The 25814-nt window shown below is 53.3% G+C and overlaps 1 protein-coding gene across 1 annotated transcript in view; it reads right to left on the bottom strand.

The window, feature by feature from the left end:
• Positions 1-25814, bottom strand: part of CROCC2 (ciliary rootlet coiled-coil, rootletin family member 2) — a 146194-nt gene that overhangs the window by 10879 nt on the left and 109501 nt on the right. Inside the window, exons 30-34 of the mRNA XM_065411392.1 lie at positions 22931-23051; positions 22058-22221; positions 14020-14460; positions 11366-11515; positions 1197-1397 (exon numbers count right to left, since the gene is read on the bottom strand). Coding sequence (XP_065267464.1) covers positions 1197-1397; positions 11366-11515; positions 14020-14460; positions 22058-22221; positions 22931-23051 — 1077 coding nt within the window. The remainder of the gene's footprint in view (positions 1-1196; positions 1398-11365; positions 11516-14019; positions 14461-22057; positions 22222-22930; positions 23052-25814) is intronic.

Genomic DNA, 25814 nt, shown 5'->3' with positions numbered 1-25814 from the left:
AGATAACCCTTTCCCCTTGCACTCCACCTTGTATTCTCACTTAGACTCTTTGCAGATCAGCAAGGTTGCATTTTGCCCTCCCTTTGCACTGGTGGACATGATGATGCAAAGGGCAGGAGAATGCAGAATCAAGCCTGCTCTCTGGATGTATATGCTGGTAAATGCACCACTGGCAGGTTCTCATCACTTGCTTTACTTATTATTTATACTCCAGTAGTGCTCAGAGGTCCTGGCCAAGCTCAGGGCCCCGTGTGCTGTGTAGACACACGATGAGGAATATCCCCAGGGGACAGGAGCGAATGATGCAGATGATGGGGAGAGCCAGGGTTTGGGGCTGGAGGAAGTGACTTTGCAGATGGAGAGAGGGGCCCAGGAGTCCAGACTGGAGGGGAGGGAATCAACAAGTGAGTCAGAAAAAGGAAGGGGGTCTGGAGCAGGGGACTGAGAACAGAAGAGAGGTCCTGGACATGGATGGAATGCAGCTCATAACAATGCCAGGCAAAGGGGTGGGTGCTGGGGGCACCAGAGCAATGAGGCAGTGGTCGAAGAGAGGGGCCATGGAAGGTGCGAGGTCAGAGACGGAGCAACACTACAGGGTGAGCAAGGTGGAGCAAGTGGCCCTTTAGCTGAGCAAGGGGTTGAGGAGGTGGGGGGCTAGCGAGTGGGAGGGGACACCAGAGTGGAAGCTGGAGTCACTGAGGACAAGGTCAGGGATGGAGAAGAGAGCCAGGACTCCAGGTCCGAGAGGAAGGTACTTTGGGAGGGTCTGGTGCATGGTAGCTGGCAGCGACAGATGGGGGACGAGAGAAGAACTGAACAGTGTTGTACTATGGGGGAGGAGGAAGGTGGGGAGCAGCAGCAGGGGGAGGGGAGGAGCTTTTGACCCACCTGCCTCCTACAGATCTTCACTGACTTTGCTGCTTGTATTTCTGTTCATAGATACCTGTAAATGGGCCAGATCCCCAGCTGAGGTCAATGAGCAGAGCTCCACTGACCTCTTTGGGGGTCTCAATGATTTTTCTGCTGAGGATCCAACCCTGGACATTGCTAGTATTACGCAGGCCGTGAACTAGTGTCTGCAGATGGAATACACAGCTCCAGGCCTGAGACAGGTTATGCCTGTTTGCGTATTTGTGCGTCATTGCATGTATCCAATTTAACATCTGTTGGTGTCTTCACAACTCCCTCTATAGTACCTTGCTGAGGGTCTTCTTCAGGGCAGAATTGTCCTGCTTCAGCTCAAAGGCCGATCGCTCCAACTCCTTGTTCTCCCCTTCTAGGTGGGCTACAGCTTGCTGCAGTGTCATCAGTCTCTCCTGGAGAATGCTGTTCTCATCCTGCACGTTCTGCAGCAATGCTGCAGCCTCCTGCTCACTCTGCTGCTGATGACAGACTATCTATGACATACCCAAGAGATGGACTGTAAGACTTTGGGGCCAGATCCCCAACTGGTGTAAATCAGTGTGGTTCCACTGCTGCACCAGGTTACACCACCAGACGGTCTGGCCCAGGCTGTCAATGGGGCTGGGGGGGAGGGAAAGAGACTTTAAGGAATTCTTATCCCTAGTGAGAGTTCAAATCCAGGCACCAGCTGAGCAGAGCAGTTGCATTTCAGAGTTAATAACAGTGTGATGCTTGTACCTTTGTGCTCTACTCTTACAGGAAGCAACTACAAGAACCAGTCTCCTTAGAATAGTGACATGTAGGCCTATGATTTACAGCCAACATTTTCAATGTCATGTGCCTAAAGCTAGGCACCAAAATCCATAGGTAGGCACCTAAATAAATGGTATGATTCCTACGAGAGCTAGGCCCACGGAAAATGAGCTGGGTGCCTAGGTCTGAAAAATGCTGGCCTACTATTTTTTGGAGCAGATATTTTCTATCTGTAAAATTGCCCCCGGCACCTGCCAATACTGGAACCCAGCATTCACCAGGCCAGCCTCTTGGTAAAGATAGCATCTATGCTCCAAGCGGTGAGTGTTTCATCACACGTCGGGCCTGGTGAATATAGGCTTATAGGGACATTCAAAATGTAATTAAGGTTAAAATAGGGTGACCAGATGTCCTGATTTTATAGGGACAGTCCCAATTTTTGGGTCTTTTTCTTATATAGGCTCCTATTACTCCCCACCCCCATCCCGATTTTTCACATTTGCTGTCTGGTCACCCTAGGTTAAAGATACAGGGCCAGCGCCCGGCTAGTGCAAAGCAGTGTGGCTCCATTGAGTTGTGTAGCATACACAATGGTATTTCACTGTTCCATGTAGCATGGCAAAATGGCTATTGCTATGCTACAAACTGCACAGATCATGCAGCACGGGAGAATGAGATGCAGCCCAGCCTGTCGCCAGGCTCATTTTGTCAACAGGTGGTCGCTGCTGGGCAGCCCAAGCCTAGCAGAAGGCCATAAACAGAAGTGGGTACAAGCAGGGCCGGCGCTTCCACTAGGCGACCCTAGGCGGTCGTCTAGGATGGCAGGATTTGGGGGGCGGCATTTTACCATCCTCGGCAGCAATTCAGTGGCGGGGGTCCTTCCACTCCGTGTCTTCGGGGCGCTTCGGTGGTAGGTCCTTCACTCGCTCCGGGACCCGCCGCCGAAGCGCCCCGAAGACGCAGAGCGGAAGGACCCCCACCGCCGAATGCTCTGAGGAGGAGCGCTGCCGCCTAGGGCGGCAAAAACCCTGGCGCCGCTCCTGGGTACAAGATGCTGTATAGGTACAACACCTAGCACAATGGGGCCTTGTTCTGTGTCGAGGCCCCCGAGGTCACTTGTCTTCAGGGGCTGAAGCTCTTTCTGCTGTTTTTCTGCGGAGTCCTGGGTAGCAGTGGAAAAAACAGTCCCTCGTTGCACTGCTGCAGTTTGGGAGGTGACACATTTTCACACACTATTAGGCTGCGGAGGCCAACCCTGCTTTGGGATTGGTGCTGTGCAGATTGAGGCTGGTGTAAAGAGGTGCAGCCACAGGAGGAAAAAACGGATACTCACCTCTCGTAACTGTTGTTCTTCAAGATGTGTTGCTCATATCCATTCCTATTAGGTGTGCGCACACCGCATGCACAGTCGTCGGAAAGTTTTTCCCCTAGCAGCACCTGTTGGGTCGGCTGTGGAGCCCTCTGGAGTGGCACCTTCATGGCGCTCAATATATGATGACCCCACTGACCCAGCGCCTCCTCAGTTTCTTCTTGCTGGCTGCTCCAACAGAGGGGAAGGCCGGCGGGTTTGGAATGGACACGAACAACACATCTTGAAGAACAACAGTTACGAGAGGTGAGTAACCGTTTTTTCTTCTTCGAGTGATAGCTCATATCAATTCCAATTAGGTGACTCCCAAGCCTTACCCAGGCGGTGGGGTTGGAGTTAAGGAAATGCTGATTGTAGCACCACTCTACCGAAAGCTGCGTCGTCTCTGGCGTGCCGGACGATGGCGTAGTGAGAGGTGAAGGTATGCACCAAGGACCAAGTCGCTGCCCTGCAGATTTCTTGGATGGGGACCTGGGCCAGGAACGCAGCTGACGAGGCCTGGGCCCTAGTCAAGTATGCCTTGAGAACCAGGATCGGCACTCTGGCCAGTTCATAGCACGTGCGCATGCAGGACGTGATCCAGGAGGCTATTCTTTGAGATGAGACTGGGAGCCCTTTCATCCAGTCTGCCACCGCTATGAACAGCTGGTTCAATTTTCTGAACGGCTTAGTGCGCTTGATGTAGAAAGCTAGTGCTCTTCGACCATCGAGGGAGTGTAGCCGCTGCTCCTGGGTACTGGTATGAGGCTTAGGGTAAAAGACAGGCAGGAAAATGTGCTGGCTGGTGTGGAAGTGCGACACCACCTTGGGGAGAAAGGCCGGGTGTGGCCTGAGTTGCACTTCATCCTTGTGGAAAACTGTGTAAGGCGGTTCAGAGGTGAGGGCCTCTAGCTCAGATACCCTCCTCGCAGATGTAATGGCGACCAGGAAAGCTACCTTCCAAGACAGATACAGGAAGAAGCACGCCACCAGTGGTTCGAATGGGGGCCCCATGAGCCTGGAAAGGACCAGGTTAAGGTCCCACGCAGGGACAGACTGCCTGATCTGGGGATGTAGGTGGTCCAAACCTTTGAGGAAGCGACCAACCATAGGGTTGGCGAAGATGGATCGACCAGATGCTCCTGGGTGGTAGGCTGAGATAGCAGCGAGGTGTACCCTTATGGAGGACGCCGACAGGCCTTGCTGTTTCAGGTGTAGGAGGTACTCTAAGATGAGGGGTACTGGCGCCTGGAGGGGGGCGAGTGCGACCCTGGTGACACCAACACAAGAATCTTTTCCACTTTGTCAGATACATGGCTCTCGTGGAGTGCTTCCTGCTGCCGAGGAAGACTTCCCTTACTTGTTCTGAGCACAGACGTTCCATGGGGTTCAGCCATGAAGCTTCCAAGCCGTGAGGTGGAGGGACCGTAGGTCAGAGTGACAGAGGTGACCGTATTCCTGAGTGAGTAAGTCGGGGAGGAGAGGTAACGTGACCAGTGCATCCACCGACAGCTCCAGTAGCGTGGTGTACCAGTGCTGGCGAGGCCACGCTGGAGCTATCAGAATTACCTTTGCCCCCTCCCTGCAGACCTTGAGCAGGACCTTGTGCGTGAGAGAGAATGGGGGAAAGGCATAGAGCAGACGACCTCTCCAGGGTAGCAGAAATGCATCCATGAGGGAGCCTGGGCTGTGACCCTGGAAGGAGCAGAACGTTGGGCACTTCCTGTTGTGTTGAGAGGCAAACAGGTCGACCTGGGAATCCCCCACCTTTGGAAGACGAGGTGTGTGACATCCGGCCGGATGGACCACTTGTGAGTGCGGAAGGACCTGCTGAGGCGGTCCGCCAGCGTGTTCTGAACTCCTAGCAGAAAGGATGCTTCCAGGTGAATGGAGTGGGCTATGCAGAACTCCCATAGCTGAAGGGCCTCCTGGCATAGGGGAGAGGAACGGGCTTCCCCTTGCTTGTTGATGTAAAACATGGTGGTGGTGTTGTCCGTTAGAACTGCTACGCACTGGCCTTACAGTCGGGCCTGGAAGGCCTGGCAAGCGAGGCGCACCGCCCTCAGCTCCTTGACATTGATATGTAGGGAGAGCTCATCCTAGGACCACAGACCCTGTGTCTGGAGATCCCCCAGATGCGCCCCCCCCATCCCAGAGCTGACGCAGCTGTAACCAGGGACAAGGAAAGTTGAGGGTTGTGGAAGGGGACTCCTTCGCACACCGCTTGGGGGTCAAGCCACCAGTGAAGGGATGTGAGATCCTGCCCTGGCACCTTGACCACTGAATTCAAGCTGTTGCTCCCCGGGCGGTAGACTGAGGCGAGCCATGCCTGCAACGGTCTGAGCCGCAGCCTGGTGTGCCGGGTCATATAAAGTGGAAGAAGCCATGTGACCGAGGAGACTCAGGCACCCCCTTGCTGTTGAGGTTGGGAATTGCTGGAGGCTTTTAATTATGTCCGTGATGGCTCAGAATCGGGACTCCGGTAGAAGGGTCCACGCCTGAACCGAGTCTAACAGTGCCCCAATTAATTCTATTCTCTGGGTTGGTTCCAGGGTCAACTTCCCCAAGTTGAGGAGGAGACCCAGTCACTCGAACATGCACCTGACCAAATGGATTTGGGACTGCACCTGTGCCCTGGTGCGGCCCCTGAGCAGCCAGTCATCGAGGTAGGGGTACACCTGCACCTTCTGGCGATGGAGGAAAGCAGCCACAACCGACATGCACTTGGTGAACACTCGGTGCGGATGCTGAGAGGCTGAATGGTAGGGCAGCAAATTGATAATGTTCATGTTTGATCACGAAGCGCAGGAAGTGCCTGTGTGCTGGATGGACTATGTGGAAGTACGCGTCCTTCATCTTGAGGGCGGCAAACCAGTCTCCTGGATCCAGGGAGGGGATAATAGCGCCCAGGGAGACCATGCGGAACTTCAACTTTACCATGAATTTGTTGAGCCCACGCAGGTCTAGGATGGGTCTGAGGCCCCCTTTGGCCTTGGGGATTAGGAAGTATCGGGAGTAGAAACCCTTGCCCCTTAGCTCCTGAGGAACCTCCTCCATCGCTCCCATGGTGAAGAGGGCCTGCACCTCCTGGATAAGGAGTTGCTCGTGAGAGAGGTCCTTGAAGAGAGACGGGGAAGGGGGGTGGGAGGGAGGGTAGGGGCAGAACTGGAGAGAGTATCCTGCTTCCACCGTGCGGAGGACCGAGCGGTCCGAGGTTATTTGGGACCAGGCACGGTAGAAGTGGGACAAACAATTCAAAAAAGGGTAGGGAATGAGTCTGGTGCGCTGTCCTCGGGCGTCCCTTTAAAAGGCCTGCTTGGAACTCGAGGATGGTTTGGTCGGGCCCTGGCCTTGTCCAGAAGTGGAGTTCGAAGGCTTCATTCTGCCGTTTCTGCTCCTTCTCCTGTAAAAGTCCTGCCTCGGCTGAGGAGGGTAGGAGTGCTGCTGCTGCTGCTGGGGCTTGAAATGCTTGTGTTGGGTTGCTGGGATGTGTATACCCAAAGATTTCTTAGTAGCCCTTGAGTCTTTTAGGCTATGCAGCAGTCTGCTCTGCGAACAGGCCCGCCCCATCAAAAGGCAGGTCCTGCATCATCTGAAGGCCCAAGGCCTGCAACCATGAGGTGCACCTCATGGCAATACCTGAGGACAAGGTGTGCGCCACCGAGTCCGCAGCGTCCAGTGAGGCCTGTAAAGAGGTCCGTGCCACCACCTTGCCCTCCTCTACTATGGCCCCAAACTCCTCCCTGGATTCAGTTGGCACAAGCTCTTGAACTTGAGCATCGAGTTCCAGGAGTTGAAGTTATATCGGCTCAGAATTGCCTGCTGGTTGGCAATTCTATGCTGGACCCCCTCCCATAGAGTACACTTTATGCCCAAAGAAGTCCAGACGCTTGGACTCCTTGAACTTGGGCACTGGGGCCTGCTGCCCCTCTTTCTCATTTACAGCCGCAACCACCAATGAACAGGGCTGCAGGTGCGTAAAGAGTTATTTGTACCCCTTTGAGGGCACAAAATACCTCCTCTTGATGCCCTTGGCTGTGGGAGGGACGGAGGCCGGAGTCTGCCAGATAGTCTTGGCATTGGCCTGTATAGTTTTGATGAGGGGCAGAGCCACCCTCGAAGGACCTTCTGGGGCCAAAATGTCGACCACCGGGTCCTCTGACTCCATCACCTCCTCGGCCTGCAGGCCCATGTTGCGTGCCACCCTGCGCAGGAGGTCCTAGTGGGTGCGGCTGTCTACAGGAGGCGGTCCAGAGATGGAAGTGCCTGCGATGGCCTCGTCTGGGGAGGAGGACGAAGAGGATAATAGGGGAACAGGGTCCTCCCTCCCCTTCTGCTCATCAGGAGCCTGACAACCTGCGTCGCTGGTAGCCCCAGGCTCAGGAACCGGAGTTGGAGTTGGTTCCAAGGGGGGACAGGGGCATGGTGCCTCCTCAGCACCCCTAGGGGTGGGGCGACTGGCTGAGGCCTCCGGCACCCTTGGTTCAGAGGTGGCTGATTGGGAGCCTTTAGACTGGGTGCCCTGGGCCTAGTGGTTCGCCCACGGGATCCAAAATGGCCACTGCGCTGGTCCCTGCCACTGCACAGGCCACGGTCCTTCCCCCACCTCAGAGCGTCCACGGCCGGACCAGTGCCGGTCCCGTTCCAAGTACCTAGATTCCACCTCCAAGTACGAGGACCGGGATCGGGACCGCAAGGGCCAGGGTTGAGCCAAGCAGAGGTGAGCTGGAGAGTGGTGCCGCGAGGGTGGGGAGCGGTGCCGTGACCTGGAGCTACACGGGGTCGTCGAGCGACATCGGGACCGTTGCCGGGTCCAGGACCTGCTTCCTGAAGGGGACCAATGTGCGGATCGCCGTCGCGATCAGGAGTGCTGGCGCAACCTGGAGTGGTGCCGTGAGTCCAATCGGTGCCGTGAGTCCAACCAGTGCTGCGATTGCAAGCGGCGCTGGGACTCCAAGCATTGCCGGGACTCAATCAGTGGTGCCGACAGCCGGATCATCACTGGTTTGCCTCGAGATGGTGCCATACGATGTGGTACTGGAGGCTTGGCATGAATCGTAGGTGACCTCAGCGCTGTCATGGCGATGGGAGTCCAACGGCACCGGACTCGACGGTCCCCCTTGCAGGGCCGAAGTCAACGGTGCCATCTCCGCAGGCTTAGGCACTGGGTGCTCCTCACAAGGACACACCCAATTGGCTGGCTCCAGAGGGGTGGGCCTCTGGGATGGAGAGCCACTCCTCCCTTGCTTCTGGTGCTGCTTCTGCGCCGGGGAGTGGGAGTGGTGCTGGGTCGATCCTGCTGGTTTCGGTGCCGGGGAGTGGCGGTTCGCAATTCTCTGCTACAGTCTGTCAGTGGTGTCACTTCCACCACTGCTGCCAGGGTGCTATGCACCAAAGAACTTGGTGCCGGGTCCTGCAGCACTGAAGGAGGCTGAGGTCTAAGTGCCGCCTCCATAAGGAGCTGCTTAAGGCGAAAATCTCGCTCCTTTTTGTTTCTGGGGCGAAACCCCTTACAAATCCTGCACCGATCAGTTTGGTGAGCCTCCCCCAGACACTTCAGACAAGTGTCGTGGGAGTTGCCCGTTGGCATGGGCTTGGAGCAGGACTTGCAGGGCTTGAAGCCCTGGGACTTGGGCATGAAAGCCCTCCCAAGAAAAAGCGGTCGGGATAGACGGTAACCCCCCCCAGCCCAACTGCTACAAACTACTGCTAAAATAAACTAAGTAAAAAGATGTAAGAAACAACGAGAAAAACAAGAGCTAGGGAAACATGGAGAACTTGCTAAGCAAGACGCCATAGTTCCAACGACCATCACTGGCGGTAAGAAGGAACCGAGGAGGCACCGGGACAGCAGGGCATATATTGAGCACTGTGGCGGGGCGACAACTCACCAGCATGGCGCCTCCTGCTGGTCGTCCTGGCAATTAGCTTTTCCAGCCCGAAGCGCCTTCTGCAGGCCGGTGTCTCACCTGCCGCTGGCCCCTGTGTCCCTCTCGGACCCTCGTGCCCCTCTACGTCAGGGTTCGGCCCCAGCAGTAACCCACCATCTGGGTCTCCCCACCCAGGGGAACCCCCAACCCTTTATCCCCACCTTGCCTCAGTGGCTACGGTCAGTCATCATCTAGCCCCCGCTCCCTGGGGCAGACTGAAGTCTATAAACCACTCATCATTGGCAAGGGGATTTGGACCGGCTGCCTTTGCCTACCTATGGGCTGCCCCTTTGCAGCTCCAGTACCCTTTGTAGGCCTTTGACGAGGCCTGCAGCCTGGGTTTTACTAGGCTGGAGCTCCTCAGCTCACTTTGCCCTTCCCCAGCACTGCTCCACCCTAGGTACCCTTCTCAGCTCCCAGGCAGCCAAGTCCTTCTCTCTCAGAAGCTAGAGAGAGACTTTGTCTCAGCCTCTGGCCCTCAGCCCTCTTATAGGGGCCAGCTGTGGCCTGATTGGGGCGTGGCCCCAACTGTGGCTGCTTCCCCCAATCAGCCCAGCTTTTCCCCTGCCACAGCCCTCTCCCAGGGCTGTTTTAAGCCCTTCAGGGCAGGAGCGGGGTGACCACCCTGCTACAAGCGCCATGAAGGTGCCACTCCCGGGGGCTCCATAGCTGACCCGACGGGTGCTGCTAGGGGAAAAACTTTCCGATGACTGTGCACACAGCGCGCACACACCTAATTGGAATGGATATGAGCAATCACTTGAAGAAGAACCGTGCCAATTTACACCACCAGAAAATGGGTCTCAACAGTTTCAGAGAGGACGGCTTTGTGGCTCCCTCAATGTTTGTATATCTGGTTTCTCTTCTCGACTTTCTCTGTGGGCCCAATTCTGCTCTCAGTCCAGCAATGTAAATCTGGAATAATTCAACAAGATTTACACCACACAGCTGAAACCACAGTCCCTACCAGTCTACATTTGTGTCTCTATCTTGCTTCCTCTTGCTGTTTTTTCTATTCCATCTTTTGCTGTCTTCTTTCCCATAATAAATAAATACATAATAACCAATACGTAATTAAATAATACCCTACATGTATATAGCCCCTTTCATCCCACAGGGTTTTACTAACCATTGTATAAACAGCTGTTACTTCTCTTGTGTCTTGGAAGCTGTGATGAGGCAGACAGGCCCCACACTGGCAATGACAGGGTTAAGGAGAGCCTGTGGACCCAGTTGACCCCATCCTGCTATACCTGCAACCAATGGCAGGTGTGGAGAGAAGAGCTGAAAGGTGGAAGAGACCTAGCCCCGGGAAGGAGAGTAGAGATCTGCTGTTTCCTTGGGGACGGCACCAGCTACAGACGAGAGCCTAAGGCAGCTTGTGGCATGGAGGAGCCATGTGGTGGACAGGACGACCAGAGCCAGGCAGACTGATAAAAAGGGACCAGCCTCAGGGAGACAAGCCCAGACCAGAAGGGTGGAGCCCTGGTTTTGAAGTGCACTGTTTTCTTTTTCGTTCTGGACTCTCACACACCAGAAAGGGTAAGACTTCAGTGTGCCATAGGAGGGGGTTGAAGGCACCATGGCATCAGTTCCAGGAGGGGCAACACCTGACCACTGGAGACCTGCGCTGGAGTGAGTTATGTCTTGATGTGCCACAAAAGGGGGTGCTGCCTAGACAACCTGGTAAAAGGGTCAGCACATCTGGGGCAGAACACAGCAGCTGGTTAACAGCCTAGAGCTACACTACACAACAGGCTTGTGGGAAGTGAAGACTACTCTATGCAGCTGAAACGGCACTAGCCAAAATCTACTTCCCCCAGCTGCAATTAGGCCCCTCCACTGAAGCTAACTCCCCTCCTCTTGTAAAAGGGATGTAGGGTCATTAATGCACACAAATACTTGGGGCCACAGTTTTGTGTCTCAATGAGAGCCCAGTCTCTTCAGTGGCAAAGGGCCCTCTGCCTCATGGGAGGATATTTGCTTAACTAACTGAGAGGAAGGCGTGCTATCTCCTGAGTCACCAGTCTCATTTCCCACAGCAGGGTTACTTGGAGGGCTCCCATCCAGATGCTGACCCTACTTAGCTGGATGGGAGGGTCTGAGCTCTTGCCTCTCCTCCCATCTTCTTTCTGCTCCTTGTTGGCACTCCCCCCCTTGCTATGTTCCAGCTGCTCCTCGGGAATTATGTACACTGCCCGGTTCCTTGACTAGGATCAGGGCCCCCCGTACGAGGTGCTGTACACATGCCCCATATCTAAACAGGTAAAGGAAGCAATATTATGAGGGGGAACTGAGGCCTAGAGAGGCTAAGTGACTCACCCAAGGGCACACAGGAATCTGTGGCAGAGCAGGGACTTGAAATCAGATCTCCTGAGGCTGCGTCTAGGGCCTTTAGCTCAAGGCCATCCTTCCTCTCTCCCCCACTCACCTCCTGTAGGTGCTCGACCTGAGCTTCCAGTTCCCTGCACCTCAACTCCAGCTCTCCCAGCTGGTCCTGCAGCATGCGCATGGTGTCCGTCAGCCTGTGGTTCTGCCTCTTGCTGTCTGACAGCGCCTGCCGCACGGAGTCCAAGCGCTCCTGAGAAAGGAATGGGTCTCTCAGAGGAAGCATTCAGAATCCAGGAACTGACTGCTACCTCAGCTCTGCCTGTTCTTAATGCTCTGCACGTGTTAGCTGGCATGTGCAACAAGATATATGTATTATGTATCCCAGTACAGAGCTCTGTCATTGTAAATATACGATAGGCCAGATACCCAGCTATGGGCCAGGTCCCCAGCTATTGGCCAGATCCCTACCTATTAGCCAGGTCCCCAGATGGGGTGACTCGACTTTGCTCCACTGTAGTCTATGGGCCGGGTCCCCAGCTGGGGTGACTCAGCATCTATCCACTGGAGTCTACGGGTCAGGTGCCCAGCTGGGGTGATTCGGTGTCGCTCCATTGGAGCCTATGGGCCAGGTCCCCAGCTGGGATGAATTGGCATAGTTTCATTATAACTATGTTGGGAATCATTAAGAAAGAGATAGATAATAAAACAGAAAATATCATATTGCCTCTATATAAATCCATGGTACGCCCACATCTTGAATACTGTGTGCTGATGTGGTCACCCCATCTCAAAAAAGATATATTGGAACTGGAAAAGGTTCAGAAAAGAGCAACAAAAATGACTGGGGTATGGAACGGCTGCCGTATGAGGAGAGATTAATAAGACTGGGAGTTTTCAGCTCGGAAAAGAGATGAATAAAGGGGGATATGCTAGAGCTCTATAAAATCATGACTGGCCTGGAGAAAGTGCATAAGGAAGTGTTATTTACTCTGTCTCATATCACAAGAACTAGGGGTCACCAAATGAAATTAATAGGCAGCAGGTTTAAAACAAACAAAAGGAAGTATTTTTTCACACAACGCACAGTCAACCTGTAGAACTTTTTGCCAGAGGATGTTGTGAAGGCCAAGACTATAATAGGGTTCAAAAAAGAACTAGATAAATTCATGGATGATAGGTCCATCAATGGTTATTAGCCAGGATGGGAAGGGATGGTGTCCCTAGCCTCTGTTTGCCAGTAGCTGGGAGTGGGCGACAGGGGATGGATCACTTGATGATTCCCTGTTCTGTTCATTCCCTCTGGGGCACCTGGCATTGGCCACTGTCAGAAGACAGGATACTGGGCTAGACTGACCTTTGGTCTGACCCAGTATGGCTGTTCTTATGCTCTTATTTTTCTCTATGAGGCAGTGCCATGGGTGTGCATGGCATTGCACATATACAGGAGAAAGCAGGCTGCTGAGGGGTCAAACACGTAGATAACAATGGTGAGGTCCAGCCCCAAGAGGAAAGACTACAGCCTTCATCAGCTGGGAATCCAGGGTCCAGAAGAGCCTTTGGGATGTACAGCTCTGTAGCTAAGTGTGGGTGCACACAGGCCTGCTGAATCTTCCATGAACAGCTCACGTTGATAGTCATGGGCCTCGCCCAGCTCACATCAGGGATGGAGATCACCTCTTTTAGCCATTCACCTTGCACTGAAAAGTGTCAGCTGAAGACTTGAGTTACTGCCAGCCAAGAGCCTGTGTTCCCAGAAGGATCAGCAGGGACTGGGGGCAGGCCAGGTTGTTACTCTCTTTCTAGCTATCTCTGCATGCCAGTCACACCAGCGACCACAGGCTCCGAGCCCCTAGAGACAGCCCCGACCTCAGCCATCTGCGCTTATATCCTGAGTCTGAGTCTGTGCTCACGCTGGCAAAACACCACAGTAACTCCCTCAAGGTCAGCGGTGTGGATGCACTCTCTGCAGGGATTCCAGAGTTGTGGATGGCACATTGTGGCTCTGGAGGGGAATGTACCGGCTGGAATTGATCTGGATGCACAGCTCCCTTTTTCTTTGCAATGGCTTGTTGATGGCAGCTCTAGCTTGACAACACATCACCCCACAGAAGAGGAACAGTATGGACAGCATTACCATCTTACTGGGGCCCTGGTTATGCTGTGCACCAACTCAAACCTCAGGCCAAGCTGGCTGAAAGGTTTGCTAATGTTTGCAGCCATGGAGGAGAGCCAGGGCCCAGCCCCAAGCAGGCTAGGCTGATTACAGGGCTGCACTGACATCATGCTAAATCCACAGGTTTGTGGATTTCCAGGCTGAAAGGTCCCATTCTGCCCATTTAGCCTGACCTCCCAACTCAGGCCTGCAAACTTCCTCCTGGGGGGTCCTGCAGCCAGCTGGCTTCCCTGTGATCTCTGAACAGGGCAGCTTCCCCTTGGGCCAAGCTTCACCCAAAAACTGGTTTGTTCCAAAATGTTGCGATATTTGGGCTGGGCAAACCGCAGTGCATTGGAACCAAAGGGAGTGTTTACAAGCCCCTGTTCAGGCTGGTGGGGCACGGTGCATCCTGCAGCATGGGGTGTTTGTGGGGGGACTGGACCCCACTGGGATGTACACAGGTGGGCTCAGCAGGTGGAACGGCCTTCCCGACTGTATCCAAAGGGCCAGAGGCTGCGCTGACCCCTTTCCCCCCTGCTCAGTCCCACCCCTACATTGTCTGCTCGCCCAGTGCTGAGGAGAAGGGGTGGGACCATTACCTGGAGCACTCGGCGGTCTTGCTCCGCTGCTGTCAGAGCCTTCTGCAGCTGGAAGACGTTCTCCTGAAGGGTGGAGGACCCCGTGGAGGCATCAGTCAGTGCCTGGGAAAGGCTCTGCACCTTGTCCTTCAGGTGGCTCTCCTTGTCCTCTGTCTGGGCCAGTGAGTGACCCAGGCGGCCCAGCTCCTGCTGCAGCTTGGCTGATTTGCTCTCGCTGTCCCCCAACTGGCAGCGCAGGGCCTGGACCTGCTCCTGCAGGGCCTGGATCTCGGTATCTCGGTCCACCAGGCTGAGCCGGACACGCTGAAGCTCCCCTTCCACGGAGCGACAGCTCAGCTCCAGCTTGGTGGCCCTACTCTCAGCTGCCTCCAGGACTTCCTTCAGCCTCCGCTTGTCTGTCTCCAGCTTGGTATCCTTGGCTTTCAGCCTAGTGACCTTCTCCTGAAAAACAAAGGCGACCTACTTCAGCAACGTGTATCATCCTTTCCACCACTGCCTGCAGCGTGCTACTCTCTCATGCGCCGGCCCGTCTCTCCATGATCCCCCCGACGTGCTGGCCAACCCCTCCCCGCTTGTGCGCGCACCGGCCTGCCCCTCCACACTCCCCTTGCATGCTGAGCTGGGCCGCTCCTCCACGCTTCCACCTCTTGCACTGGCCCGGCCCGGCCCTCCACGCTCCCCGCTTGCATGCCAGCCCGCCCCTCCACGCTCCCCACTCGCACGCCTGCTCCCCCGTCACGTGCCGGCTCGCCCCTCCATGCTCCCTGCTCGTGCACCTGCTCCCCCCTCATGCACCATCCCGCCCAGCCCTGCCACGCTCCCTGCTCGTGCGCTGCCCCACCCCGCCTCCCTCGGGTGCCAGCCCATCCCTCCACACTCCTGTGCCTGCTCCCCACGCCTGCTCCCTCCTCGCATGCCGGCCTGCCCCTCCACGCTCCCCGTTCACATGCCTGCTCCCCCTCACACACCGGCCCACCCCTCCACACTTCCCGCTCACGTGCCGGCCCGCCCCTCCCCGCTCCTGCGCCTGCTCCCCCCTCGCACGTCCCGCCACGCTCTCCACACCTGCTCCCCTCTCACACGCACCAGCCAGCCCGCCCCTCCATGCTCCCGGCTTGCACGTCGCCCACCCCATACTCCCTGCTCGCACGCCAACACATCCCTCCACGCTCCCTGCTCACATGCTTGCTCCCCCCTCACATGCCGGCCCGCCCCTCCACGCTCCCTGCTCGCGCGCCTGCTCCCCCTCATGCGCCAGCCCATCATACTCCCCCCTCGTGCGCCTGCTTCCCCCCCCCATGCACCAGCCCATCACGCTCCCCCCTCACACGCCTACTCCCCCCTCGCGAACTGGCTCACACTCCCCGCTCGCGCAACTTCTCTCCCCTCTCATGCTGCCCACTCTCTGTGTCAGCCTGTCCCACTCCCCCCACATGCCTGCCCCCCCCCCGCCACATGATTCCCCTGACCTGCTTTGGCCTGCTCCCTCCCCACCACAGGCCAGCTCCCTGCCCTGTGCATTGCTCCACCACACTCTCTTTAACGCGTGCCCAGTTAGGGTGACCAGATGTCCCGATTTTATAGGGACAGTCCTGATTTTGGGGTCTTTTTCTTATATAGGTGCCTATTACCCCCCATCCCCTGTTCCGATTTTTCACATTTGCTGTCTGGTCACCCTATGCCCAGTTAAAAGCCAGCGGCACACCCCCTGAACTAGCCTAATAGCCTGGCCCACGTCCCAGTGCTGTCTAGGGACAGCCCCGGGTGCTATATTAGGAGGGTTCTTGGTCTTGCGTGGAGCCTAGAGATTGGTAGAAGGTGTGTGATTGTGTAGTGGGGCAGAGTATGGGGGGCAAGATGGGAGGAGACAGATCAAGGGGAACGCTGGATGGGAATCAGGCTCCCAGTGTGACTGGTGATAACAGGAAGGGGAATTTGCCAGGACTGGCTGCTCCGTGGAGTTCTGGGGGCTGTGATGGCCCTGTCCTGGGCAGCCTGGCAGCTCTGGAGTGGGAGCAATCACCAGGGCCTGCTCTACACACAGAACAGTACCAGGGCAACTAACAGTGTGAGGTGGCACCGGTTTAGCTAGCCCACAGCAGCTGGTGCCTGTGGGGCTCTACAGAGGTGTAAACCTGGCCTGGAGCCGTGTCACCTGCCCGGGAATAAAGGTGTATGGATGAGCCCTGTCTGGAGGCACTCCAGGGGTCTCTGCGCTCCCTAGAGAAGCACGTTTGTCTCTGAAGGCCAGCTGATCCCTAGGAGTCATCCAGGACAAGACCCAGACTCCAAGGTAGGAGCAGAGCCAGTGAGCACTGGCGAGCCCCCACTTCCCAGACCACGGAGAGAGAAGCAGCAGCAAGCAGCCGGATATAGAGTGGGGTCCTGCCTGGCAGGCGCAGGCACTGAGGGTGTCGTGAGTCTCACTGTCCAGGCAGGGCACCCGCCCTGCTGGCTCCTCCCTCAGTAAAGGGGCCTGGCTCTTTGATGGGCAGCCCGTTTCCTTTAATGGCCATGCCCTGCAGACTGGTCCCCCTACTCATCTGCTGTTCCCAAGCGCCCTGGAGCTTCCATGGCCCTGGGAAATGGCTCAGCTCTAGGATGTGCGCTGAGAACGTCTGCAGCCCTCCCTCCACCCCTCCCGAGCAGTGCAGCAGAACCTTGTCTTGTCCTGGGCAATGGAGGAGGGAGCCACGGAGCAGTCTCCCACGCTCATCCATCCCTGTCACTGTTCCAGGGAGTGTAGCAGATTGCGCTCTGCTTGCCCACGCAGACCTGAGCTGGACTGAGGATATTGATATATTAACTGAGGATATTGATATAATAGTCATCACAGAAACTTGGTGGAATGAGGATAATCAATGGGACACGGTAATAGCAGGGTACAAAATATATCGAAAGGACAGAACAAGTCATGCTGGTGAGGGAGTGGCACTATATGTGAAAGAAAGCGTAGAATCAAATGAAGTAAAAATCTTAAATGAACCAAACTATACCATAGAATCTCTATGGATAGTAATTCCATGCTTGAATAATAAGAATATAGCAGTAGGGATATATTACCGACCACCTGACCAGGATGGTGATAGTGATGTGAAATGCTCAGGGAGATTAGAGAGGCTATTAAAATAAAAAACTCAATAATAATAGGGGATTTCAACTATCCCCATATTGACTGGGTACATGTTACCTCAGGAAGGGATGCAGAGATAAAGTTTCTTGACACCTTAAATGACTGCTTCTTGGAGCAGCTGGTCCTGGAACCCACCAGAGGAGAGGCAATTCTTGATTTAGTCCTAAGTGGAGCACAGCATCTGGTCCAAGAGGTGAATATAGCTGGACCGCTTGGTAATAGTGACCATAATATAATTAAATTTAACATCCCTGTGGTGGGGAAAACACCCCAGCGGCCCAACACAATAGCATTTAATTTCAGAAAGGGGATGTGACATTGCACTCCATATACTTTATGAAAATATGCTTATGAATGTGAATATGATGTAACTGGAATATGCTTTATACAAAAGTTCTCTTGTAAGGTATCACTACAAAGCTTATAATCTACTGAGTGTGTTCATCCTATTTGTTTGCATGTATTATTTCTATGTCTGGAGTTAGGAAAATAAGATATAAACTTGTATTACTGATGTAAACATATTAAGTGGAAGCCATTAAGGGTGCTTCAGAATCAATGAACTGTGAATGGGTTTATTTACCTGCAAGCCTTCCTGCGTATGTGTGGGCCAGCCCATGGGTAATGAAGAATGAGGTCTCACAGGGACATGTGACCATGTCACCTGATGCTGAAATCCATCTTAAATATGGTACTTTTCCATTTAGAAGGAGGGGTTGGGACCCAGAGAGACAAAAGATTCCTGCCTTGTGCCAAAGCTATAAAAGGAACAGAACAAAGGGGGCTGCCAGTCATGAGTAAACCCCTAATTACCACCTGAGATGTCTGCTGAAACTAACAAGGACTGTACCAGGGGAAAGGATTGGGCCCAGACTAGGAAGGAGTCTAGTCTGTGAAAGAAGCTTATTGGAACATCTCTGAAGGTGAGATATGACCTGTAATCAGTTTCTTAATGTATTAGGCTTAGACTTGCTTGTTTTTGCTTTCCTTTCCTTCATAACTTACTTTGTTCTGTCTGTTATTACTTGAAACCACTTAAATCCTACTTTTTATACTTAATACAATCACTTTTGTTTATTAATGAACCCAGAGTAAGTGATTAATACCTGGGAGAGCAAACAGCTGTGCATATCTCTCTATCAGTGATATAGAGGGCGGACAATTTATGAGTTTACCCTGTATAAGTTTTATACAGAGTAAAACAGATTTATTTGGGGTTTGGATCCCATTGGGAACTGGGTGTCTAGGTGCTGGAGTCAGGTAACCCGCAGAGCTGTTTTCACTTAAAGCCTACAGCTTTGGGGGTGTGACCCGGACTCAGGGTCTGTGTTGCAGCAGGCTAGCGTGTCTGGCTCAACAAGGCAGGGTTCTGGAAGTCCCAAGCTGGCAGGGAAAATGGGCTCAGAAGTGATTTCAGCACATCAGGTGACAGTCCCAAGGGGGTCTCTGCGACTGAACCCGTCACAGGGGAACGACACAAAAATGAGGAGGTTAGTTAAACAGAAATTAAAAGGTACAGCACCAAAAGTAAAATGCCTGCAAGCGGCATGGAAACTTTTTAAAGACACCATAAAAGAGGCTCAACTTAAATGTATACTGCAAATTAAAAAACATAGTAAGAGAATCAAAAAAGTGCCACCGTGGCTAAACAACAAAGTAAAAGAAGCAGAGAGAGGCAAAAAGGCATCTTTTAAAAAGTGGAAGTTAAATCCTAATGAGGAAAATAGAAAGGAGCATAAACTCTGGCAAATGAAGTGTAAAAATATAATTAGGAAGGCCAAAAAAGAATTTGAAGAACAGCTAGCCAAAGACTCAAAAAGTAATAGCAAAAATTTTTAAAAGTACATCAGAAGCAGGAAGCCTGCTAAACAACCCGTGGGGCACTGGATGATCGAGATGCTAAAGGAGCACTCAAGGACGATAAGCAGATTCCGGAGAAACTAAATGAATTCTTTGCATCAGTCTTCATGGTTGAGGATGTGAGGGAGATTCCCAAACCTGAGCCATGCTTTTTAGGTGATAAATCTGAGGAACTGTCCCAGACTGAGGTGTCATTAGAGAAGGTTTTGGAACAAATTGATAAATTAACAGTAATAAGTCACCAGGGCCAGATGGTATTCACCCAAGAGTTTTGAAGGAACTCAAATGTGAAATTGCAGGACTACTAACTGTCGTCTGTAACCTATCATTTAAATCATCTTATGTGCCAAATGACTGGTGGATAGCTAATGTGACGCCAATTTTTAAAAAGGGTTCCAGAAGTGACCCCAGCAATTACAGGCTGGTAAACCTGACTTCCATACCGCGCAAACTGGTTGAAACTACAGTAAAGAACAAAATTGTCAGACACATAGATGAACATAATATGTTGGGGAAGAGTCAGCATGGTTTTTGTAAAGGGAAATCATGTCTCACCAATCTACTAGAATTCTTTGAGGGGGTCAACAAGCATGTGGACAAGGAGGATCCAGTGGATACAGTGTATTTAGATTTTCAGAAAGCCTTTGATAAGGTCCCTGTAGTGAGGCGGCCTGGCTCCCAGCCGCCCCAGAGAGGGACGAGCCCCTCCGGATGCCAAAGTGGAGGGAGCCACTGGAGCCTGCGCCCGCCCCCCAAAGGTCAAAGCGCAGGACAGGAAGTACAAAAGCCCCACTCCAGGGCTCAGAAGCCGCCTGGCCGCCGGAGAAGCCAGACACTGGGGGCCTAGCTCCCGCTGGGGAGACTCCTGTAGCCTATGACCGACCAGAGGACTGGCCATGCCAGTCAAGACCTGATGGCGACCAGACCCCGGAGAAGCTGTTAAGCCTACCTGTGGGAAGCGACCCAGAGGAGCTGGCAAGCCTACCGCTCGCCGAGTACCCTGAGGAGCCCATGGTGCTTGATGCCGTGGAGGACACCGACCAGACGCAGGTACTGCTAGAGGGGGAGGTAGGAAGTAGCCTGGGGGCAGCCGACCCTAGTCTGGCTGTGGCACACCCAGAGCCGATGTCAGTGTGTTGCGGCCAGGATCCCCACTAACACAGCAGTGGGCCACCTGCCGCTGTTAGGGCCCTGGGCTGGGATGCAGTGGAGTGGGCGGGCCTGCGTCCCCCCTGCCACCCCACTCATGGGTGGCAGTCTCCCCCTCGCCCCAGACGCTCAGAACCAGGAGCCTGGGTTTTGAGCTCCTGCTTGTTTGCTGCCCCGCCCTGACCCAGGGCCTGGGCTTGTTCCTGAACTATTTGCTCAGCCCCTGCCTGAGGGCCTGAGCTCCTGCTTGTTTGCTGCCCCGCCCTGACCCAGGGCCTGGGCTTATTATTGAACTATTTGCTCAGCCCCTGCCTGAGGGCCTGAGCTCCAGACTGTGTGTTGCCCCATCCTGACCCAGGGCCTGGGCCGACTATTGAACTATTTGCTCAGTCCCTGCGTGAGGGCCTGAGCCCTTGATTGTTTCCTGCCTCACCCGGCTAATTCCCCGACTCACCGGACCTAAGTAGTGAGGCAGACTGATTCCCAGCCGCCCCAGAGAGGGGTGACCCCAACCGAACCCTTCTACAGTCCCTCACCAAAAGCTCTTAAGCAAAGTAGCAGTCATGGGATAAGAGGGAAGGTTCTCTCATGGATTGGTAACTGGTTAAAAGATAGGAAACAAAGGGTAGGAATAAAAGATCAGTTTTCAGAATGGAGAGAGGTAAATAGTGATTCCCCCAGGGGTCTGTACTGGGACCAGTCCTATTCAACATATTCATAAATGATCTGGAAAAAGGGATTAACAGTGAGATGGCAAAATTTGCAGATGATACAAAACTACTCAAGATAGTTAAGTCCCAGGCAGACTGTGAAGAGCTACAAAAGGATAGCTCAAAACTGGGTGACTGGGCAACAAAATGGCAGATGAAATTCAATGTTGATAAATACAAAGTAATGCACATTGGAAAACATAATCCCAACTATACATATAAAATGATGGGGTCTAAATTAGCTGTTACCACTCAAGAAAGAGATCTTGGAGTCATTGTGGATAGTTCTCTGAAAACATCCACTCAATGTGCAGCGGCAGTCAAAAAAGCAAACAGAATGTTGGGCATCATTAAGAAAGGGATAGATAATAAGACAGAAAATACCATATTGCCTCTATATAAATCCATGGTACGCCCACATCTTGAATACTGCGTGCAGATGTGGTCACCCCATCTCAAAAAACATATATTGGACTTGGAAAAGGTTCAGAAAAGGGCAACAAAAATGATTAGGGGTATGGAACGGCTGCCGTATGAGGAGAGATTAATAAGACTGGGATTTTTCAGCTTGGAAAAGAGACAATTAAAGGGGGATATGATAGAGGTCTATAAAATCATGACTGGTCTGGAGAAAGTGCATAAGGAAGTGTTATTTACTCTGTCTCATAACACAAGAACTAGGAGCCACCACATGAAATTAATAGGCAGCAGATTTAAAACAAACAAAAGGAAGTATTTTTTCACACAACGCAGTCAACCTGTGGAACTTTTTGCCAGAGGATGTTGTGAAGGCCAAGACTATAATAGGGTTCAAAAAAGAACTAGATAAATTCATGGATGATAGGTCCATCAATGGCTATTAGCCAGGATGGGCAGGGATGGTGTCCCTAGCCTCTGTTTGCTAGAAGCTGGGAATGGGCCACAGGGGATGGATCACTTGATGGTTCCCTGTTCTGTTCTGTTCATTCCCTCTGGGGCACCTGGCATTGGCCACTGTCAGAAGACAGGATACTGGGCTAGATGAACCTTTGGTCTGACCCAGTATGGCCGTTTTTATATTCTTATGTTCTTATGACTCTCCCTTTCCACTGGTGACTTTTACAGAGCTCCCCCTCCCTGTTTCCTAACGGGTGGCTGCCCCGTAACATGCACTTCCTACTCCTTCTCCTTGCAGGCTCAGACCCACCTGCAGCTCCCTGTTCTTCTCTTCCCTGGCATGCATGCTGCACTCCAGGGTAGCAATCTGCTCTGCCAAGGCATGGCGCTCCCTCTCCACTCTCCGAATGGTCTCTTCCTGCAGTGCCAGGGCCATCTGCGCACTGCTCAGGCGCCCGTCCATGCCTCGCTTGCCTGGGTATGGGAAAGGAGAGGCAGGGGTTTGAGGAACGGGCTCTGATCTGTGGGAGGGAGAAGAGCACTGCTTCCCCAGTGGATCTCTGCGATGGCTGGGGGTGCAATCCAGCCAAGCCATCACCCAACCTCCTGGAGTCCCCGAGCTACATGTGAACAGTGAGTTCACTGGATCTAAGGGTTGCTGCATCAGTGCATGGGGACATCACCCCAAAGGAGCCATGTGCCAGGAACCCAGCCCTGGACTCCACGCGGCAAGGCAGGGCTGACCACATCAGGAAGCCAAAGAGAGACTGGCCTTGCCCCAAGGTCGGGAGCTTGCAATCCCTATGGATAAAGGCTGGGAGGGCAAAAAGAGGGACTGAGAACAGAAGTGGCTTTCTTATGGTCACATAACTCTTGGGCTCTGGTCACAGGAGCTGTTTTTGGCAAGCCCCTGTAGCTTTACACCTGTAGCTAACCTTCTAGTCACACACCCCCTCCATCCCTCGGGTTGGGATGGCTGCATCCTGGCCAGGAGATCAGGGCCTGCCTGGCATCACTGTTCAATCCCAAACTAGAACCTCTCCAGTTCTGCCTGACCAGCTAGCCCCTTCTGACACGAGAGGAGAGCTGATCCTGTGTGCTCCTGCTGTCCCAGTGACAGTCTGCTCCAGCTGCATCAACTGAGCCTTATGGAATCTAGGGGGAGAAGAGGAGAATGACTGGCCTTCCTCAGAGTCTGCCAGCAACGTCTGCAGCTGCAGGACGCGATTGCTGGTCTCGTCCCGGTCGCTTGCCATTTCATTCAGCTGACGGTTCAGGTTCATCACCTGTGTCCTTAAATCATCCTGGGAGAAGGAAAAATAGTGTCAGATTTTAAGTGCAGGCCAGAAAGAAAGAGGAATATGCTGAGACACAAGGGAGGGTGGGGGTGGAGAAAGAGAAAGGAGAAAAGGAAGTACATGAAACACTAAGTTTAACAATGGGAACTGCCTGACGCAAATCAGAACATCCCTGGAGCCAGAGCTCTAGGGCGTCCTGTAAATATTGGTGGCATGTCAGTTTGTGAGTGTGATGTCTGACACACACATACACAAATGTGTCTACACGATGGTCCCAACAAAGGACCATTTTAATCTCAGTGTCCCCTTCCCCAAAGTCTTCTGAGCATTTTTAAACATCACTAAACTGCCAAGCTCAGCAAATGAAAGCAACGTGTGCTAACAGATCCTTAGCTGTATAACTGACTCTGCTGTGGATCTATCCTGATTTACACCCCAGAGTCCAGTGTGGGAAACGGGAAAGGAGGACTCAGCAGCAATCCCATACCCTGCACCTAAAACACACCACACCTCCACCTCACACTGCACACCAGGAAGGGGGATGAGGTTGTTCTTAAAATACAGGGATTACGAACAGCCCCATCCTTCTTCCTGGCGTGTGGAGGGGTGACTTGCCCAGGGCAGCAAAGTAGAACCTGACTCTCCTGAATCCTACTCTCAGCTCTGCTACCCTGGGCAACTCACCCACCCACTCAGTGCTTCCATTTCCTCATCTGTATGATGGGGGTGTCCCCACTTGCCAGGGGCCTGTGACGAGGCTACAGACAGCCTTTGTAAAGGCTTTATATCCTCAGATGGAAGCTGCTGCCAAAGTGCATGACATAAACCATCATTAAAAAACCAACAAAACAGGATCCGGCTCCAGGTCAGCACGGCAGCAGGAGTGTAATGTGAGGCAGAGTCTGGCTGCTGGTTTGCAAATCACAATCCAGTTACCTTCAAAAGAACAATATTATCAAACCCAGCCTGTACTCTTGGCCACAAACAGCCCTGAGTGTCTGTAGTCTCCTGGCCAAAGACAGCTCCCCATTTCCTGCTAGTTTCCATTATGTTCTTTGCCATCCATGCCGCAGGTGCCCAAACTTTGCGAAGCTAAGCTTCACGGGCACCCTGCCAGGAGCCCAAAGGGGGAACCTACTTTGCACAAAATGGCACAGATTGCAGCCATCCTCCTCTTCAGTATGGAGCTGAGCCCTACAGAGACCCCTGGTTCCAGCATGCAATGCTACATCTTGACTGTTGTGGCCAGGTGGCAGCACAATGGAGTACGGCAGGCAGGGGTCTATAGCCTTCATATTAAAGACAAGGGGTAACATTTTCCACAGCACCTAAGTGACCTACAGCCCAATTTCAAAAGTCACTTTGGGCTGGTCTACACTGGGGGCGGGGATCGATCCAAGATACGCAACTTCAGCTACGCGAATAGCGTAGCTGAAGTCGAAGTATCTTGGATCGAATTACCTGGGGTCCAGACGGCGCGGGATTGACGGCCGCGGCTCCCCCGTCGACTGCGCTACCGCCGCTCGCTCTGGTGGAGTTCCAGAGTCGACGGTGAGCGCGTTCGGGGATCGATATATCGCGTCTTAACGAGACGCGATATATCGATCCCGGATAGATCGATTGCTACCCGCTGATACGGCGGGTAGTGAAGACGTACCCTTAGCCCTGGTCTGCACTATGAGTTTAGGTCAAATTTAGCAGCGTTAGGTCGATTTAACCCTGCACCCGTCCACATGACCAAGCCTGTTTTGTCGATGTAAAGGGCTCTTAAAATCGATTTCTGTACTCCTCCCCGGCGAGGGGTTTAGCGCTAAAATCGACCTTGCTGGGTCGAATTTGGGGTAGTGTGGACGCAATTCGACGGTATTGGCCTCCGGGAGCTATCCCAGAGTGCTCCATTGTGACCGCTCTGGACAGCACTCTCAACTCAGATGCACTGGCCAGGTAGACAGGAAAAGCCCCACGAACTTTTGAATTTCATTTCCTGTTTGGCCAGCGTGGCGAGCTGATCAGCACAGGTGACCATGCAGAGCTCATCAGCACAGGTGACCATGGAGTCCCAGAATCGCAAAAGAGATCCAGCATGGACCGAACGGGAGGTACTGGATCTGATCGCTGTATGGGGAGAAGAATCCGTGCAGGCAGAACTCTGTTCCAAAAGACGAAATGCCAAAATATTTGACAAAATCTCCAAGGGCATGATGGTCAGAGGCTACAACAGGGACACACAGCAGTGCCGCGTGAAAGTTAAGGAGCTGAGGCAAGCCTACCAAAAAACAAAGGATGCAAATGGTCGCTCCGGATCAGAGCCCCAGACATTCTATGATGAGCTGCATGCAATTATAGGCATGGCCCCTGCCACTATCCCACCACTGTCCGTGGACACCTGCAAGGGGGGAGTCTCACGCAACAGGGATGAGGAGTTTGAAGATGATGAGGAGGAAGAGGTTGAGGATAGCGCACAGCAGGCAAGCGGAGAATCCCTTCTCTCCAGCAGCCAGGAACTGTTCATCACCCTGGAGCCAATACCCTCCCAACTCTCCCAAGGCGGACTCCCGGACCATGACGCCGGAGAAGGAACCTCTGGTGAGTGTCCCTTTGTAAATATAATACAGGGTTTAAAAGTAAGCGTGTTTAATGATTAATTTACCACGCCAAGCCAGTAGCAAGTAGTCTGGAATCATTGCAGAACAAAACCTTGCAGCAAATGGGCCCAGGCTTTGGCTGTTTGCCTTTGGCTGAAAATAAATAATTCCCGCTGTTAGCCAC

The sequence above is a fragment of the Emys orbicularis genome, chromosome 9, assembly GCF_028017835.1.
Source record: "Emys orbicularis isolate rEmyOrb1 chromosome 9, rEmyOrb1.hap1, whole genome shotgun sequence".
Lineage (NCBI taxonomy): Eukaryota > Metazoa > Chordata > Testudines > Emydidae > Emys > Emys orbicularis.
The sequence above is the reverse complement of the archived record's forward strand: the minus strand, read 5'-3'. Positions and strand labels throughout refer to the sequence as shown.